General features: G+C 39.7%; 3 protein-coding genes across 3 annotated transcripts in view; all 3 read left to right on the top strand.

Annotated features, from left to right (window-relative positions):
* The first annotated feature begins 172 nt into the window (after positions 1-172).
* LOC109858242 (protein LTV1 homolog) lies at positions 173-2,959 on the top strand. Its single transcript, XM_020435312.1, has 7 exons — positions 173-300; positions 420-960; positions 1,042-1,232; positions 1,315-1,443; positions 1,502-1,693; positions 1,817-2,053; positions 2,136-2,959. Exons 1-7 carry the CDS (start codon positions 298-300, stop codon positions 2,247-2,249), a joined length of 1,407 nt encoding a protein of 468 aa, XP_020290901.1. The 5' UTR covers positions 173-297; the 3' UTR covers positions 2,250-2,959.
* LOC109858243 (V-type proton ATPase subunit G) lies at positions 2,790-4,720 on the top strand. Its single transcript, XM_020435313.1, has 4 exons — positions 2,790-2,958; positions 3,522-3,622; positions 3,697-3,795; positions 3,887-4,720. Exons 1-4 carry the CDS (start codon positions 2,877-2,879, stop codon positions 3,959-3,961), a joined length of 357 nt encoding a protein of 118 aa, XP_020290902.1. The 5' UTR covers positions 2,790-2,876; the 3' UTR covers positions 3,962-4,720.
* A 742-nt stretch (positions 4,721-5,462) lies between these two features.
* LOC109858239 (E3 ubiquitin-protein ligase MYLIP) overlaps positions 5,463-18,421 on the top strand; it is a 145,832-nt gene continuing 132,873 nt past the window's right edge. Inside the window, exon 1 of the mRNA XM_020435310.1 lies at positions 5,463-6,023. Within this exon, the coding sequence (XP_020290899.1) occupies positions 5,937-6,023 (87 nt within the window). The 5' untranslated portion in view covers positions 5,463-5,936. The remainder of the gene's footprint in view (positions 6,024-18,421) is intronic.

The raw sequence follows: 18,421 nt of genomic DNA, 5'->3' as shown, positions 1-18,421 counted from the left end.
TTGACAAATCACAATCGATTATTCTTCTGTACTTTGTCTGTGATTGGTCAATTTCTTACTATTACGGCCTACAACTCTCCATTGTAGACGGCTCTGTATACATTCTGATTGGTTAATTTTCTTACGGCTACGTCTTACGGTCTTCAATAATTTTATGTGTGATGGTCTTTATATCAGTGAATAATTCGGTCAAAATAGCGTATGGACAAGGTGGTTCGGTCCTTTGAGTCTTATATGCACCAAATCAATAATTCGGTCGAATTTATTTTATACGATTAGTCTCATCACAACATTAAAATGGTAAGTTTTTTTTTTAATGCGCATTCAAAAATTGAATATTTACGTATACATGTTTGAAGGTTATAAAAGCAATACATTTATCGATCAGAGAATAAATAAGAATACTATTATTATTGTAGCCGAAAGGCAAGACGAGGAGATTTATTGACAAAAAGAATTCGGTTACCTTTCACCTGGTACATCGTTCACAAAAAGATCCGTTAGTAGCAGATGAAACCGCTCCACAGAGAGTTCTTGTACCAGTTAGTGGCAAGCAATCAACTGTAACAGATACAAAGATAGACAGTGAGAAGCGTAAAGAAGAGCAACGGAAGTATGGTATCTACTTTGATGATGACTACAATTACTTACAACATCTTAAAGATGTCAAAAAGCTGGATGTTGATTGGATACCTGTTGAGAATCAATCCAAATGTGACAAGAATGCTCCAAAAATTAACTTGCCATCTTCTGTATTTGCCTCGAATGTGGAGGAAAAAGTTGGTATGCTCAACAAAGCAGCTCCAGTTTCTGGACCACGATTGGATCTTGATCCAGACATAGTTGCTGCTATGGATGAAGATTTTAATTATGATGACCCTGAGAATCAATTGGAAGATAATTTCATAGAACTGGCTAATGCTGATTCAAGTGATGCTGAAAGTTCTGATAGAGAATATGGTAAACTTGTCGAAATATGGCTTTAAGAATCTCTTGTGTTTATATTCTGATTTTTATATAACTGTTTAATTTTTTTTATAGAATATGAATTAAATGAGTCTGACAAGGATCATATGGGTCTTTCGGATGAAGAAGCAGATGAAGTGGGTGGTTTACCACGATATACTTTTAAAGAAGAAGAAACAAAATCACGATTTACAGAATATTCTATGAGCAGCAGTGTGATAAGAAGGAACTCACAACTTACATTATTAGATGAAAAATTTGAGGAGGTTTATATTTTTGGTTTGCAACATATTACACAAATTTCTTGTTTTATATGTTCTAATTGTTGCTTCGTTTACAATTGTACAGATGTACGCTACATACAATGACAGTGAAATTGGCTCTTTAGATTTTGATGAAATAGAAGGACATGTCGAGCATAATTCGGATCTTCTTATACAATATGCTACAGAATTTGAAAAAAAGAAAAACGAAGATGTGAGTATGATATAAAAAGTTAGAAAGAGACGTATACTAATAATGGCTACATTTATAGACGGAAAATATCGCGGAGCTTCTGAAAAATAGAATGAAAATTATAGAAAAGGAATATTCGAGTTCTGGAGAAGATGATTTAGAAAGGCTAGTTGTTGATGCGCGTGAGAAAAACAAATGGGATTGTGAGAGTATTCTTAGCACGTATAGTAACATTTATAATCATCCTAAATTAATTAAAGAGCCGCCAAAGGTAAATTTTATTTAGGAACATTTATATTGAATTCTCTTATTTGTTTACCAAATATTCAATATATATGTATATAAGTATATATATTATTTGAAATTTTTTGGTTATGTGTATTCTTCTGAACAGCGTCCACAGAAGATTGAAATTGATCGAAAAACTGGCATTCCAAAAAATATATTAGGCAAACATAAATTAACAGCTGCGGCATTAGCCCAATTTGATTTGGAAAATTGTGTAGCAAAAGGCCCACAGTCCGTGGCAGAGAGCAGGAGATCTACTGTAAGTGTTCTAAGCATAAGACCCAAAGAAGAAACTCCCGAAGAGAGAAAAGAAAGGAAGAAGTTACTCAAAGAATACAGAAAAGTAATTGCGCTACTTTCGTCAATATTTAATGGCTAAATTATTTGTTTGTTACCACATATATACGTACTTTCTCAAATTTTAGGAAAGGAGAATGGAACGGAAAGCAAATATTGAAGCATTTAAAGAGGAAAAGAAACGCCAAGAAAAAGTCAGACTGAACAACCGACGAAATATTCAAGGACAGCATATAATATAAATTTTAAAGAATATATATGTGTAATTAAAAATAATCTTTACAGATTCAATATTTCTTTCATCTTATGTGCAGAACAAATCATGTGTTTTACATAAACTACTAAATATATTTCTATATTGTATTATAAATATTTTACTAAATCTGTCATTTTTTGATATTAGAAATATATGTATAATATGTACATATAAAAAAACATCCTATCACACATTTAAATTTTTTCTGGTTTTTGATCAAATGAAATTGGTTTATATTCGAACTGTTTTGTTAGATCGAGATTGATTGAAATCACGAGTTTGCGCTTGTTTTGACAATTTTAAGATCTGTCACAAATTTGACAGCGACCGTTTTCGTTGTTATAAAAATTATTGCAACAAAATTCGTCACTTAGAAAGCACTCGCTCACTCGTAACATTAAAAATTGCCTTTTGATTTTTCACGTTTGAGGCTTTGAAGCATCGACGAATTTTCTCGCGACATCACACGGAATAACGGAACACGAGAGCAACCACGTGAGAGCACGAGACGCACAGAGCGCCGTGTATTTTAAGGCGGGGCAGAGGGCGGAAGTTCCAAAGTCATATGATCGATTCGTTATAACTCTCTGTTCTTGACTCGTTCGTCGCAAAGATGGCCAGCCAGACGCAGGGTATCCAGCAGCTTCTGGCCGCTGAAAAGCGCGCCGCGGAGAAGGTGTCGGACGCCAGGAAACGTGAGTACATCTCGTTGACGTGTCAAGTTAAAATAATCTGGTGGCAGGAATATCCGCGTCGCGAACGCGACCTACACGACCGCAAGTTGTATCTTGTCGACAGCAACGTTAAATTCTTCCCCGCCTTAATTTTTGACATTTGGCTTGTCGCCGCATTGCGAGCACATAGAAATTTTTATTTTAATCGAAACTACTGGAGCGACACGCGTAATTCCGATGGTTCGCAGTGAGAATAACCTTGAACTAACCTGCGCGCGTGATCTGTTTTGTGTGTTTCTTGTAATTATGTGTTAAATTTTACGTGAGTTTGCACTAACTTCTCAATAAGAGCTTGATTTAGTTGAGCTTTTCGAGTTTTCTTCAAATATCTTTAGAGATTTTGTTGTATGTTGATGCCTTTGTGTGTTAATAATTGAGTTTAAGAACTGGACTAGAATTATACTAATGTTTTAGTGATTTGATGGTGAAATGGAATTAAATCAGAATGTAACAATCTGTAGGTAAAAAATTTAAACTTAGTGTGTGTGTCGTGTTATAAACTATCTTTTAATCTCTTTATGTAGGTAAAGCTCGTCGTCTGAAGCAAGCTAAAGAAGAAGCTCAAGATGAAATTGAGAAGTATCGACAAGAACGGGAGAAGCAGTTCCGTGAATTCGAAGCCAAAGTAAATGTTATTTACCATTACTTTATATGTACTTGCATGTTGAATTTTGTTATTATCATGTGTGTTATGTGTAGCACATGGGCTCGAAAGAAGATGTAGCTGCGCGCATTGAAGCAGACACGCGACTCAAGATAGAAGAAATGAATCAGACTGTTGCTGTGCACAAAACTGATGTGAGTTTGTCAGTTTTTGAGAGGCTCTGCGATTTAGGTCAAAACAATTATCTGAAAAATATATCAATGTATTTAATTTTTCTAACTCTAGGTCATGCTTAAAATCCTGGACTTGGTGTACGATATCAAGCCAGAACTGCACAGCAATTACCGCATTGAGGTCTAAGCTACAAGAATCGTTACTCTAATAGCTATAAATATGATGCATCTTATGCTATATAAATGTACATTATAAATACTACTGTTTGAGGTATTATTCCATATCTTAATATGTATTTATCGCTGTTATATTGTATGACATGTTATAATATATTTTATCGGAGAAACTCTGTATACAATGTAGCTCTAGACAGTGATACTCAAACTAACTGATTAGAGATCTTTTTCCCACAGTTACCACACACGACAATAAATGTAATTGTTAATTATTGCTGAGCTTTTCACTGAGCACACATTTGGACAGTTTGAGAATTGCTGTTATGTAGTTGCATCGTAACAACAACAACAACAAATATATATATATATATATATATACACACAAGTGTATCGATAAAACGTCGACCGGATGTGTCACGGCCTAGATACATCAGGACGACGTTTGATTGTTAAGATAAGGGTGATTTAGGGTGGTGGTGGATAAATTATGTATGTCGATAAACGTATGCCATTAGATGTCATTCCATAATTCTGTCGCATCGAGGACGTAAGCCAAACTTTCCTCTACAACCTCTCGCGGTTCACGGACATGCTCCCAGTCGACGGTGAACCACGCGACGATGTAGCAATTTTTCGAAAAACTTCTTTTATCTTTGAATGGATAGTTTTGCCTCATATGTATACTCCGTCTCTGTAAGCTGATTGAATGTATCTGTACAGTATTAGTGTTCAAAATACAAAAAAATAATAAAACCCAAACTGTACACCATATGGTCTTTTTGTTCTTTCCAGTTGTCAGTTGTAATAATTTTGGATTGAGAAAAGTATTATAAATAATCTTCGACAGAGTATTAATATTCAAAGAAATTGAACATGTTAACAAGAGAGAGGACAGCGTCCGCGGATGTCAAAAATGAATTAAATTAAAATCACATCTTACAACAATGCATGCAAAAGTGACGTGCATATAAATGATAAAGCTAACACAATAAAGATTCGTTGAATATTTTCTTTACCACGTTATACAAATGTTTCACGTTTTATTATAATCACATCACATTTGGGACTTTGAATTATTAAATTAATAATATACCGAAACAATAATAAAATTGTATCATAAATTTTATTACCATACAATCGATACAAAGATGATTTTTTTACTGATAAATTTCCGATGAATTAAATTAGTCGAACATTTTATTATTGACGCGACAATAGATTTATATCTTGTGTATGTACATGCACCTTTACCACACACTCACACGCCGCGTACGTACTACATCACTGCACGGGAAGTGCATGCGCGTTGCACGTGAGTGCCGACGGTAGGGATGATCAGCTGGTGCACTTAACCTCCCCGTCAACGCCGGAGTCTCGTGTCGTTTTGGAGTATGACGGTACGCGATTTGTTTACGTGTGTGTCACGATTTGTTCGTGTGTGTGCGCCGCGCCGCTAGCGCCACCAGATAGTGCGCGGCCGGAAAGCGATTCGATTTCGCGAACTAAGCTGCGGCGGCGGCGAGCGGTCAGTGCGTGTGTCATTCCGCGCCGAGAAATGGAAGTCGACGAGACGCGTTCGGTTCCCAGCAGAGCGAGAGCGAGCAGCACGTTGTTGACGTTACATGAAGTTGCGCGCGAATCCGCCGCGGTGACAGCTGTGCACGTACGTCGCTTTTGAGAAGTTTTGTTATGACAAAGAACGTACCGCCGGCCACGACCGGTCGCCGACCAGCCGCGTATCCGGAGGAGAGATTGTTGTCGCCGCCGCCGCCGCCGTCATCGTCGTTGTTGTCATTGTTGTCGTCGTCGTCCTTGTCGCGGTTATTATTCTCGTCGTAAACGTAACGTGCTTTTCGCGCATCACAAGTGTTTTGTTTCGTTTTGTTTTCTCTCGTTTAGGAAAGAGAAAGAAAATCTCCAACGGCGAGAAATTTAAGAGCCAAGAGAGTCCAAAGGTTGCCGGCGTGAGGAAAGTAGTTGCGAAAATGTGGTGCCTCGTTAGTCAAGCCAATTCCGTTATCCTTGAGGTGCAGGTGGACCCGAAGGCAATCGGCCAGGAGTGTCTTGAGAAGGTAAGTTGTGCACTTTTGTTTTCAACATTGTTTTCGACACGTAATGTCGTATGTATATAATATGCCAGAACTTGGCAGTTTGTTGGCACACTTCGCGTTTGTTTAATATGAGAAGGTAATGTGTCCAAAGCAAATACTTAAATTCACATTAACATTTCACGATATAATTCCTCTTCTCGCGCGCGATCTTTGTATTGAACGATATTATAACAACGGACTAATTAATTTGTTGACGTGGAATAAATAATAAGAGCTTAAATACATTTGCATACGTAATACGCGTTCTTTGTGTGAATCCCGACGCGCTTCGCGAATTCGGGTAATATTTGACTTCAAAAACAAATCTCTTCTCTTTTAATTGAAACTGATTATATCGTTGTATCAAACAAACGATGTATAACGACGTTTTAACGAGATAATGCGGGGACAAATGTGTTATAAAAATTGTATATACGTGTACTAGCAACTTGCCAAGTTCGACCTGGTTTTTCGAAAAGAAGAAAGAGAGTTGTTTTTCCTACTAATGTGCATTATCCTTGAACAATATCCAAGACGCGATTTCTTAAAATTTATCCGAGAGAAACCCGTGTGTGGGAACTATTTGTCTTTTTCCGTCCTTGTCGATGCGAGCTCTGGATGAGTCATCGTACAAACCTTCCTTCGCTCGGAGAACTTTCAGCTGAGCGGTGGATTCAGAAGAATCGTGCGCCGTTGTTGCAACTCGAAGAGAATGCGTCCTGGTGTTGTTGCAACATATGTCACCTTGAAGCGGGATTTACGATTTCGCGCGAAAAGCAAAAACAAAAACACACAATGGCGGGATTCACGGCGCTGTACCATATTGTAAGTTTCGATACGCGACAATGTTTCTTTTTTTGTCTTTCAATTCTTTGGACGCACACGGACAATCGATCTATCGATCGATCGATTGGAAAACAAACGAGTAACAAATCGTTCGCTCTTAACGAGCGTGAAATCGTCGTAATTGCACATTCTCGCGTCTCCCGTCAAGAGTGGTTTCTGCGAGTTCGAGCGAATCGATATTAGCGCGTTTGATATAGCGATCGGGATCAACGTGCGCGCGCGGTCTATGCAGGAAAGTTTGGCGCAAAGTTTACCTTAGAACGCCGCGGGCGCGCGCTTCGATTTTCCGAGGAAACTTGGAATTTTCTCGCAGCTTTCTTTTTCTCGATTCGCTGTGCAGGTACGACTTCGGCGTGTGCCGTATATATTCCGTGCCGTATTTACGTTAATTTGAAAAGTTACGTAAAAATACGTGGCTATACTATTTCCTTTTTTCGCGGACATGAGACTGATCCGTCAAGGATATCAGTTCGCGTTTAGTTTCCGAGACAGAGATCGAAAGGAAAAAGGGTTACAGTGATGCAACCTTTCTCACGCAACTCGCGCGATACACTTTAGTTTCGTATAAAATCGGTAAAATTCAATTATACGTTCCGTTTGTTTCTTTTTATTTAATCAATTATTATTATATCAGATAAAGAACAGAAAAGATGATCAGAATGGGCACGTGAAACGAAACGAGCGTTAAACATTCATTAAAAAAAAAACTAATTTGGTGTTCGTTAGAATGCTCGTATATATTCAAAGTTGTTATCGGTTACAAAACTTTGAATAGTCATTGCATTGTTGTAAATGAGTTATTTAGAGTTGTGCATCAGATCAAATTGCGAACATAAAATGAATTTTAATATAAATAACAAATGAGAGTTAATACATTACAGGCGTTCGATTAATGCAAAAGCGAAACATTTACTATTGTTTGTTACATACACAATACGAGCGTACTTATTTTATTTAATTTTTCTTTTCATCACATCAGAGTTGCGAAAGATAAAGTCGTTAAATTTGAATAGCGATTAATTTCACAAAATGCGTTTATCTTATAATATATTATTTTTATTTTGTAATATATTATTATCGAAGAAATCAAAAAGTCGTACATCAAATTGTTTTGATTTTGTCGCAAAGTATTCTTGTTCAAAGGTCAACTATACAGATATATTCACATCTGTTTACCGAGAAATTCGCGATAATGAGTGATAAATTTGTTCATAAAAGTCACCCATGCCTCGCGATGATACGAGAAGAGGAGCACAAACACCACCTTATCTCGCGAATGCAAAATGTTCTTTTTACTGCATCGATAATATCGATTCAGTGCAGCAAATAACACATATCGCTGCACTGAGATACTTTTCAGCACCAGAAAAATAAAGTGTCATTTAATTCGATATCCGATTGTAATTTCTTGTATTTTTCTTTTCTTTTTTTTTATCTCGCGCGATGTATCGATTTGTCTAGTGGCCTGATTAATACAGATTAGTGCGAGCATCTGATTTATTGTTAAGACAAACTCATTCAAATAACTCGTATCGAGTTTGTCTTATTTCTCGTTCGGGCTTTAATAGGCTAATAATATATTTAATACGCTTAGAAACACGAGTTATTTAGACGCAACGTGTGGTCTAAGGTGTAGCTCTCGCACGTGTGCAACAGATGCCTAGAAAGTAATGGTCAGTATGCGATCTCGAATTTCGTTACGAACGTCGTTACCTCGAAATACCGAGAGATCTTTGAAAAGATCGCTTTGAAGTTTTTTAGTTCTCTACTTCACTTATTACATTTGAAGCATATATTCTCTCAGTTTTTTTTATATTTTACTGGACAAGATATGCGAGAAAAAAATTAGACGAAAAACTCAATAGTATAAATGATTTGAACGTGAAATTGTTTTCAATGATTTTATACTTGACGTTAAATTGATAGAAAAATTTAAATTGTATCTGTGGCGCCATATATATGTTTGTAGAATTAAATGGAGCCAGCTAGAGCATTTACTTGGAAATCATATTTCTCGTAATAGAGTCTTGATAAAAATATCTTTGCTCCCCGCGGCGCATCTTGCTTGGAAGGAGGGGTGCAACTCATTTGGTTTCCATTACACACTCCTTATGCCACGGTCGACTCGCTGCATTATCATTCCTATAAGTTGCAACGTTCGCAGGAAAAGCAGAGGGAAAAGACGGAGGCTAACGGAGGGTATCGGGATTTTGATCGTATTCAATTTATCTCCGACCCCGTGGGGTCACCTTACCGACCATCTCCGGGATCTTACCTCCGACGAATCGATTCTCGTTTCTCTCTTTTCGCAGTACATTTCTATTCGAAAGCGAAATACACAGTCAACGTGTCCAATTGACAAACGATTTTTTTTGTTGGAATTTTTGCAAGTTCTAATTCATTGCGAGAAATAGATAAATTCAGAATTTTTTCTTCTCTGTATTATTTTCAGTGTTTTAAATTTAACGACAAAAAACCACATAAAAAAGAATCAAGCACGTTATCGTGTGTTGCGATAAGAGAGATTAATTTTGCATTAATATATTGAGATTGTCAAAGAGAGCGTACAATCTATTTTCAAGATGACATCATCCCGACTTCGGTTTGAATAAGCTGCAGTATACACTAGTTTGTACAGCAATGGCATATAATCGTGACCCAACGGCCGCACTAATACTCGCGCTTGTTATGTCGCGTATACGCGCTCGAGAGAGATAGAAACGAAAGAAAGAGGAGGAGGAGGAGAAGGAGGAGGAACCGGTTATCACTCCGACGTCGAAAATAACTCCGAAGGTCGGGATGAACCGAAAATAAATCTTTGAAGCTCCTCGGTGCGCGCGCGTTTATTATACGCGCTTGCATTTTCGTCAAAGAATATTTCTCTCGTTACTACATCAGAAATATGTTAATTGCACGTAATGTTATTCATCGGATTACAATTAATTGCTACATACGTATCGATGTATGCGGATTCTAATGCTTGAACACACGCTCGCGGCGCATTAGTAATTCGAAATTAGCGGCCAGATATTGTTAATCCGCGGTTACGCCGCGGGCGCGACGTATGTAATTTCAATGAACGTTGAAACGCTGTTTATTCGTGCGATGCGTGTAACTACATGAGTAAGTACATATTATGCAAATGACGTGGAACTTTAGCTACACGCGCGTATATATATATATTGTATATATGTATATATATATATACGTTTGCGCGCTGCTCTACAGTCACGTGCACCGAAAATCCTGGTGTTTGTAAGCTTTGTTGGAATCTCACGCGGGACAAACCGGATGTTTCGCGCGCAAACACCGCACCCGGAGACTTCCGGTTGCTTCCGATGTGTGTTTGTTTGTTGTTAGTATCAATCTGCGCCGCTATAATTGCAACGCGTCGCCAAGTAGGTCGAGCCGGTCTAACTGGGTCGCAATTTCACTGACCGTCGCATTATTATTATTAGGTTCCCACCTGCGAAATTCTGCGTACGTTCGTGTTTTTTGTGCGCGCTCAGCGCAATCGCCTCTGACGCGGCGTGCCCCCAAAATGAAATACGAACTGCGGCTCATCGTAATGTGACTCAGCGCGTTTATCTTTCCGATCGAAAGGTACGTGTAAAAACCTCGGACGGGAAAAAAAGAAGCGTTTATTTTTTGTCGAACTACGCGCTCTGAGTCTGATTGCAAAAATGCGCCAGGTTTTTCACGGTAAACGTTAATTAAAGGATTCGAGGATTTTATCTTTGTTAAAAAAAAGTCCGTACTACTTATTCGGTCAATATCGTTCTTAACGTTTCGCGCGTGTTGTAACGCGATACGTTCTATCTTCTTCAAGAAGCTTTTTAGAGATCGTTGCGCGCTGTCGTGCACGGAGATTTTTATAAAGCTGGCTGTGCAAAAGCGCGCTCCGCTCTATCGCGATATATCGACTATTTCGATAATACCTCCGCTTTCTGCGATATCGCTTCCATCGCAAGTATCGCACAGTGAGGTAGAGAGCGCGTGTAAAGCATATATTCAATCGGAAAGAAACTCGCGTGTGTGCGCGCGCGCACGAGACGGCGCGCGCTTGAAATTTTCCCATCAGCTTATCGGCGTCGCGTCGCTATGGAAATTAGGTCGAAATTGGCCGGAATCCAATCCGGGAATTCAATTTGCTGTCGTCTTTGTGCCCCGCGAAGTCAATCCAATCGACGCGTATGTGTGTGCGCGGGCGCGCGCGCGCGCGTAGACGTTTTCAAGATCTAATTTGCGTTTACCAGAAGCCTATTTCCCCGGTTGTGTTCTCCGCGCGCGAGATGAGCGCGCAAAAGGAGCAAACGGAACATCTAAACTCCGATCCTGTCAGTTCTCTTCTGTGCGCGCTACGCACGATTGCTTCTCTCTTGTACGTGACAAAACGACACTTCCTCGCATTCTCTCGCGTCTGATTTGTTACATTCCTCTCTGAGTCGACGCGTCACGCGCGCTACACGGACCTTCTGACATTTTATCACATCGCTTTTGCGCAAATTCTTTGAATTCCTAATTTCAACTCCCAATTCTTCTTTCGACTTGTGGTTAATTATAAACAGAAGATGATATAACACGGCGCACATGATAATGTATGATTTATTAAGTTGTCACAAACTTAATCGACTGTCACCCCCTCCCGGTTAATTTGATCATTGTCGATGCGTGACGCGCGGCGAACGCAAAATTGACGCATTTTGCGGCGATAATAAACAACATGTTTTTGATATTTGAGAATTGTTAATTATGTGCGTCTTTGACAGACGCACGGGATGATGTATTTTCTCATTGAAATATCACTGCATCGCGATTTGCACTTTGATATTGAATTAAAATCGAGTTGAACAAAAGTGGAATAGATTATTATAAACACACATTGGTGAATACATCAATGCGCGATCTCTCTTTTGAGAGCAACGCATTAATTTCTACAGTTGATTGTGACAAACGTCAACAATGTGTACGGATATATTTCATCAAAATGAAAACATGATCTTTTGCCGAATCTGCATTCAATATCGCGCGATTTGAACATCCGACGACGTAGGGGATGTACGCGCTACACGTGCGCGCTTGCATACATTCATATCTGATATTCCAGGCATCCGCGCCTCCTGTTAGAATATTAAAAGTCGCTTTTGGGGCTTTTATTTTCTTGTTATTCATGAAGATTGCGATAACTTTATCGCGCACAACATTTGGAACTGAAAGCGGTAACCTTTATGAATTCTTTTTTATGTAAATTGTTTTTGAAATATACTATGCTCGTCGTTTTATATCATCGCAATTAAATCATTTGTCTTTGAACAATACAATTCCGCGTAAGTATTTTGACAATAGGTGTATCTTCGTTTTCAACTTTATCAACACGATTTTAATCCTGCTATTTACATTAGAGAACTGTCAAATGTAGATGATACTTGTATCATTGACGTGCGCATGCAAACATGTTTTGAACGGAAAAATGCTTATCGCTTTTGTATATCATAACTTCTCTTATCTGTTCGTATTCCTATATAATCTTTGACGTCACGTGTTGCAAACGCGCGTACAGTACAATGTCGTTGTTCTCATTTTACATTTTTGTTGCAGTATTTAAAACACTATATATTTGTCTTCATAAATAAATTTTAAAGGAGAGATAAAAATTTAATCGCAGAATTTATGCGCGCGTGAAACCATTGTAGGTGTAATTATATACATGGATATTAAATATACATTTTTTAATTACACACACGTTTTCAAAGCAAACAAAATTATTTTTCTCTCTAGATTATTCTCTTGCAACACCGTGCGTCGCTCGATGGATCGACTCTGATTTTTTTATCGCAAACCAGTTGCGTCTGTTAGCTGCTATTCGGGACACTTTTTTCGTGTCTTTATGGGGCGCGATAAATATCGACAAATTGCTCGATATCTTCGGAAGTGCGTTCGATCGCTCGCACGAATAAACTCGCAAACCGCGCCGTGCGAGGAGATTTCGACCTCGTCGAAGTGATTAGACTCAGATTAGAGAAATATCCGTTGGAACTTCATACGAAGTTTGAAAATCGAGAACTTGGCGCAGCGAATCACATACGTGAAAAATATGTCACATATATGACACATTTTTCATCGAATTTTTGCAACTTTACAATCGTACGTACAAGCAAGTTGTCGCTTTCCGTCGGGAAAAAGCGTTAAATTTTTTTATAATGCTCGCGTAGTAAATCTACGAAGACAGACGGGAAGTGTACATGCGTCATTATTTCAGTTATTGCGGTTTATGGATCTCTCTTGAATGACATAAACTCGGTCCGTATCGCGAACACACCGTGTAAACAAAGAAACGTGCCCGAGTACTGTTTCTCGTCAGTTTCAGTACTTTCTGTTATATTCATCTTTGCGATACATACTGCGCGCAAGAATTGTTCATATTTACCCTTTCCTCTGCGAAAGATCCTCCGGACGAATTATTAGAATAGAAAGCGGATAAGATAAACATCTATAGTGTATCTAAATGTATATACAGAGCGGTGTTTTCCGAGGATTGCATTGTAACGTAATTTGCATTTTAATCTGGGCATCATCCCCTCGCGCAGACTCAGACCGCGGGTATGTTTGCAAAGTCGATTAATTCTGAAAATTGAAAGGGTTTTTGCGTGGGATAAAACTTGAGCGACGCGCAAACAAGAAGAAAACTTCATCCTCTCTCACTCTCTCTCTCTATCGCTAATTTTGCGTGAACTTTGATGGAATCTTAATCCGTCGACCAAGTTGTCTAACGTTAAAAAACACACAAAAGTTTTTTCTAAATACATTTCACGTGTATCACCCGGCGGATTGCAACCTGTCCTACTTCCTCGTGCGACGCCCGGAGAAAGGAACATCGGTCGTTCCACTTTCGAAGTACTCAGAATTTCTCTCCCTTCGTAAAAGCTCCCGCGCGCGCGCGAGCAATATAATTTTTCTTTCAAAAGGGGATTTGAAATTCAATTAACTCGTCGTTCCCGGAAGATCCACTCGCGAAGTCTGCAATTTACCTTTTTATCGTGACGACGAGACACTACAGCGCGCGCGAGCGCGTCTCGTCCCACGAACTTTATCGCACTTTTGCAATCAGTTTCTACGCGACGCGTCGAGTAGCGTAAAGTATAAGTCTTATTACGATCAGCGAGAACTTTCGCGCGACGATGATCGCTTCGCCGCGTCTTCCTCTCCCTTTCAGGTTCAGACGCAAATAAAATAAAAGGCACCTAATCCCGCGAAATAACAGGAAAATGCAAATATACGCAAACGGAAGTGGACAACGAACGGAGGAACGGTCCTTTTCTCTCCTTTCAACGTGCACGTCTGTCCGTCGTCGTGACGGTTTCTTGGCGCGGTTGAATATCGCCGCGGGGCGTCTCGCACTTCGTTTAAAATGCAAATGGCCGCATTAATATTTGCTCTAAGTGCTCCGTTTCCGTTTCGTTACGAGGGCTATCCTCTGTGCGCGGCGCGCGGTGTATGTAACCACGAGATTGGACCGACCACGTGTGCGCCACGTCTGCACGTATACGTGCACATACGACGATCGCGTGCGCTAGACGACGTTCGAATTAAATCGCGTAAATTTTAATTGAGCCGGTCTCTCTCGTGCTGGAGGGTGGGCCGACATTATAGAACTCGCTAAAAGGAAATAGTAATCGGAGAATATTTCCGCTTCGCGGAATAGGTTCGTTTTTCACATAAGACACGAAAGCTAAATTAAAAAAAATGATTAGTATAATATTGTTTAAGATGTTGTTTGACAATCTGTACAGTATCAAAAACAACTCACTTTGATTTTCATGAGAAAAAAAAAATTGTTCTGAACTTGCGTGTCGCAGAAAGATCACGTGTACATACATTGAATCTTCTTGTCATCGCGTGACATTCATCTTTTGTAATTTTCATTTGAACAGCAAATTTCAGCGTGTTACCGGTCACTTATAAATCTTTTCTTACATGTGCTTGCTCATCCGTATTCTGTACCTCACGCAACGACCGAATGTTAACAAAGCCTGGAGTCTCAAAGAGGTTGGAAGTTTAATTAGGCGTGCGCGCGCGGGCATCCGATTTTCTTCTCGCCCGCTCGGCGAGAATGTTCATTTAACTTGAGTCATTTCCAAATTTCACGTGGAACCGCCGTCGCGACGTATCTGTGGGCGCGCGCTGAAAAGACGCCGCCGCGCGTCGATTCGTTGTCGTCGTCGTTGCCGTCGCGGTGGTGTCGCAGGAATCTCATTACGCCACTTAATTGCGTTCCGTGGAAATCCTTTCGCTGTTGCTGAATGCGCTTCCGACGTGTCTTTCGTCTTGAAACGCGATTTTCAGCCCGCGCCTTTCTCTTCGGATTGGCTAAAAGCGAGCAAAGAAAAACCGCCGCTTCTCGATCTCGCGTCTTCGATTTGCGTCGCTAATGTGGTGTCAGGCACGTGTACGCCGAGAACAGATAAAACTTCCGACACGTGTGAAAATAAAAAACATTTCCGCTGTATGACGGATACTTTGTGATTGTTTATTACGATTTACGATACATATTTACACGCAAAAAATATCAAAAAATGTATGTAAACATACACAAGAAACGCTTGCAAACAAAACGAGTAAAAAAAAATTATCAAAGGACGTTTTAAAATACTTGTAACTCAATTAATTAATTATGTTTGAGTTTAACTGAGAATAAATTCTCTGAAATAGCAGAAAAAAAATATAAGTAATATATATATATATATATTTCATAAATAATTTACGACATTCTGAAAATTTATATTTTCTTGAAAAAGACATATGCGTTTTTTCCTCGAAACTTTGCGATTCTAATAAGTGAATATTAAAGGAACCACACAGGAGAGAGGTTTTCGTAGAAAATTTGCTCGATGCGTAATCCAATGTAAGCGGCTGACAATTCCCCCAGGAGTTGAGCGCAATTTCTGTTATCGCGCGTAGTTTTTAATCGCTTTACCGACGAATAAACCTTCAACATTACTTACGCGCATTTCCCGAGCGAGTTTTCACCGAAGCCTTTCTTAGCATCCTGCACGTCGTCTTTAAACCCTTAAGTAGTCTTGTATGCACATCCTCAAGGCAAATTTACACTGTTTGCAGTTCCCTGTACACACACAAGTATTAATCCCTCTAGAATAACTCAATAACTCGCGCCGCATAATCAGTACAAAGCGATACGCGACATTGTGTGGTTGTACACATGTCTCATCCTCAAAAATCCTCATTTACGGAACGATACTTTGAGAACGGCGAAAAGATAACGGTTTTGGTTTTTTAAAGACGCGAATGATTATTTTTTTAAAAACATATTTACGATCTGATTTTCTTTTAGTTTATATGCAATAAATTTTATACCGAATCTTTGAAGAGAAAGACTGTGTAAACTTAACTTTATTCGTGACGGTAGTAGCGCCTTCATATAACCCTTACGCGACAAGTTCATGCGGCGCCTCGAGTTTTCGCCGAGTGCCGAGCGTCGTCAGGTGCTGCGACAACACGGTATATCTAATTAATACGATTAATTAAGAACTTTGCGCCCGGCAAGTCCCCCGTAACTTCGCGACGATTTTTCTTTAACCCTCAGCGTTCTCAGCCACTCCGGCGCATACGCAATTATGTTACATGGGGTTAGCTTGCGTGCGCTTGTCCTTGCATACGTATGTACATACATACCAATGCAGTGGCGTTGAGAAACTCGCGTAGTGAATCCCAAATGAGGATGGAAACACATTCGCACAAAATTTCCTCGCAATTGAGTCAAATAATATTTTTGAAAACTTTCTTTTATATTTTTGCGCTTCTAATTTGTTTGATAAGAATTTTATCGTCGCATCTTTTTTTTCGAGATAGTTTATAGAAGAAAAGCGCTCGATTGAAGATGCATGAGGATTATTAGTTAGGAAAATAAATGTTGCTTCGTAATTCACTTTTCCCTCCCTCAGCGATCGAAATTACAATTTCGCCTCGTTTGTGTAATATCGCGCGTTCATCGAGCATTCATGGTGCATTTCCTGGCTGCAGTTGTATAACATCGTTAAGATCCACCGTCCGCATAATTGGACTATGGCGGCAATTTACAGTCGTAAGGAAATTAAGACTCGACGTCTGGTTTACGGGAACGTGTTTCGCGCGATCGAGTCTCAAAGGTAATCGGTGCGAGAGGAGTAAAAAAAAAAAGGAGAAACACGGAAGATCACGTACGTTCGTCGTCGTCGCTCGATGTTGATACCAGAGCCGTTCATCACTGGGACGCCCGACGCTCTTTAAACGTGTTCTACGTGAGTTTTCAAACTTTTAGCGGGACGGTTGTAACCGTACCGCGGAACAGCCTCATCGATTGTTTTACAGCCGCATCCACGGTGCAGGTCTCACGAGATTTGTTATCGCCGTCATCCACGCGAAGAGATCTTGTCTGAACGAATACACGCGCGCACATATACGCGTTGAGGATCTCTTGCAACCCCTCCAATATCCAAGTCGGCTAAAAATCCGAAATTGAAAACACGGATCGGAGGAGAGTCGTCGTCGTTTATGGATTCTCATCGTTTATGGATTCTCACGGTGATACGCAACCAGTCGTTTTCCATTTTCTTCTCAATCCTCCTCGAATTGAGACGAAGGAAAGAGAGAACCCTGTATAATGAATTAGGGATGAATAACGACGCGCTTTCTTGTTACGCGGAGCGTAATAACGGCGGTGGAGAATATCGCGGGAGCAAAATTTCCACTCCTGTGACGGAGGTTGAAAAATTAGAGAAACGGAAACGAAGTATGTCGTAACTCGCAAATAGGATTCGCTCAAGAGTGAGTAAATAAATAGATGTTATTGCGATACTTGTGCGGTAATTTGTCTAATTTAATCTAACTTAACTCATTCCAAGTTTTCTGACTTTAAATGTTCCAACTTTAAATAACTCGTTGTCCCAGTTCTGAGATATCAATATCTTAGACGCTAGCCGCGTTGCGACATTCCTACGCGTTATATGCAAACAAGAAAAAGCGATGAATGGCGATGTGTGTGTGTGTGTGCGCGCGCACACACATCGCGCGCGATACATTTGCTAGCGATGCACGGCGAAAAGAGCGAGAAGAAAAGCGCTTCTTGATGTCGCTGCGATGCTTCCACAAAGCGTCGGGGTTTCGTTGCATTTTTTATCGGCTGCAATTACGCGCTCCTCAGTTGGACAATCAGATTCTCATTTTCGCCGATCTTATTAAATAACGCTCTTCTCGCTCTTTTCCTCTCGCTCTTCCACGAGCTTTTTATTATACCCGATATCTTCATTTCCGCGCGGCTTTATTGCTTTCCGCCGCGCGATAAATGCAGACGACGACGACGACGACGCTCATTTCTTTTCGAGTGGGCTCGTGAAGCGAATCGGGAGGGGGTCTCGCGATCTCGCTAATTTAATTGCAAAATATCAAGGCACTGTATATTTTTCACTCGTGTATTTAATTTTGATATTGTTATATATATGTATTTATATATATATATATATATATATATATATATATAT

The sequence above is a fragment of the Pseudomyrmex gracilis genome, unplaced genomic scaffold (genome assembly GCF_002006095.1).
Source record: "Pseudomyrmex gracilis isolate BER0280 unplaced genomic scaffold, ASM200609v1 scaffold_194, whole genome shotgun sequence".
Classification (NCBI taxonomy): domain Eukaryota; kingdom Metazoa; phylum Arthropoda; class Insecta; order Hymenoptera; family Formicidae; genus Pseudomyrmex; species Pseudomyrmex gracilis.
The sequence above is the reverse complement of the archived record's forward strand: the minus strand, read 5'-3'. Positions and strand labels throughout refer to the sequence as shown.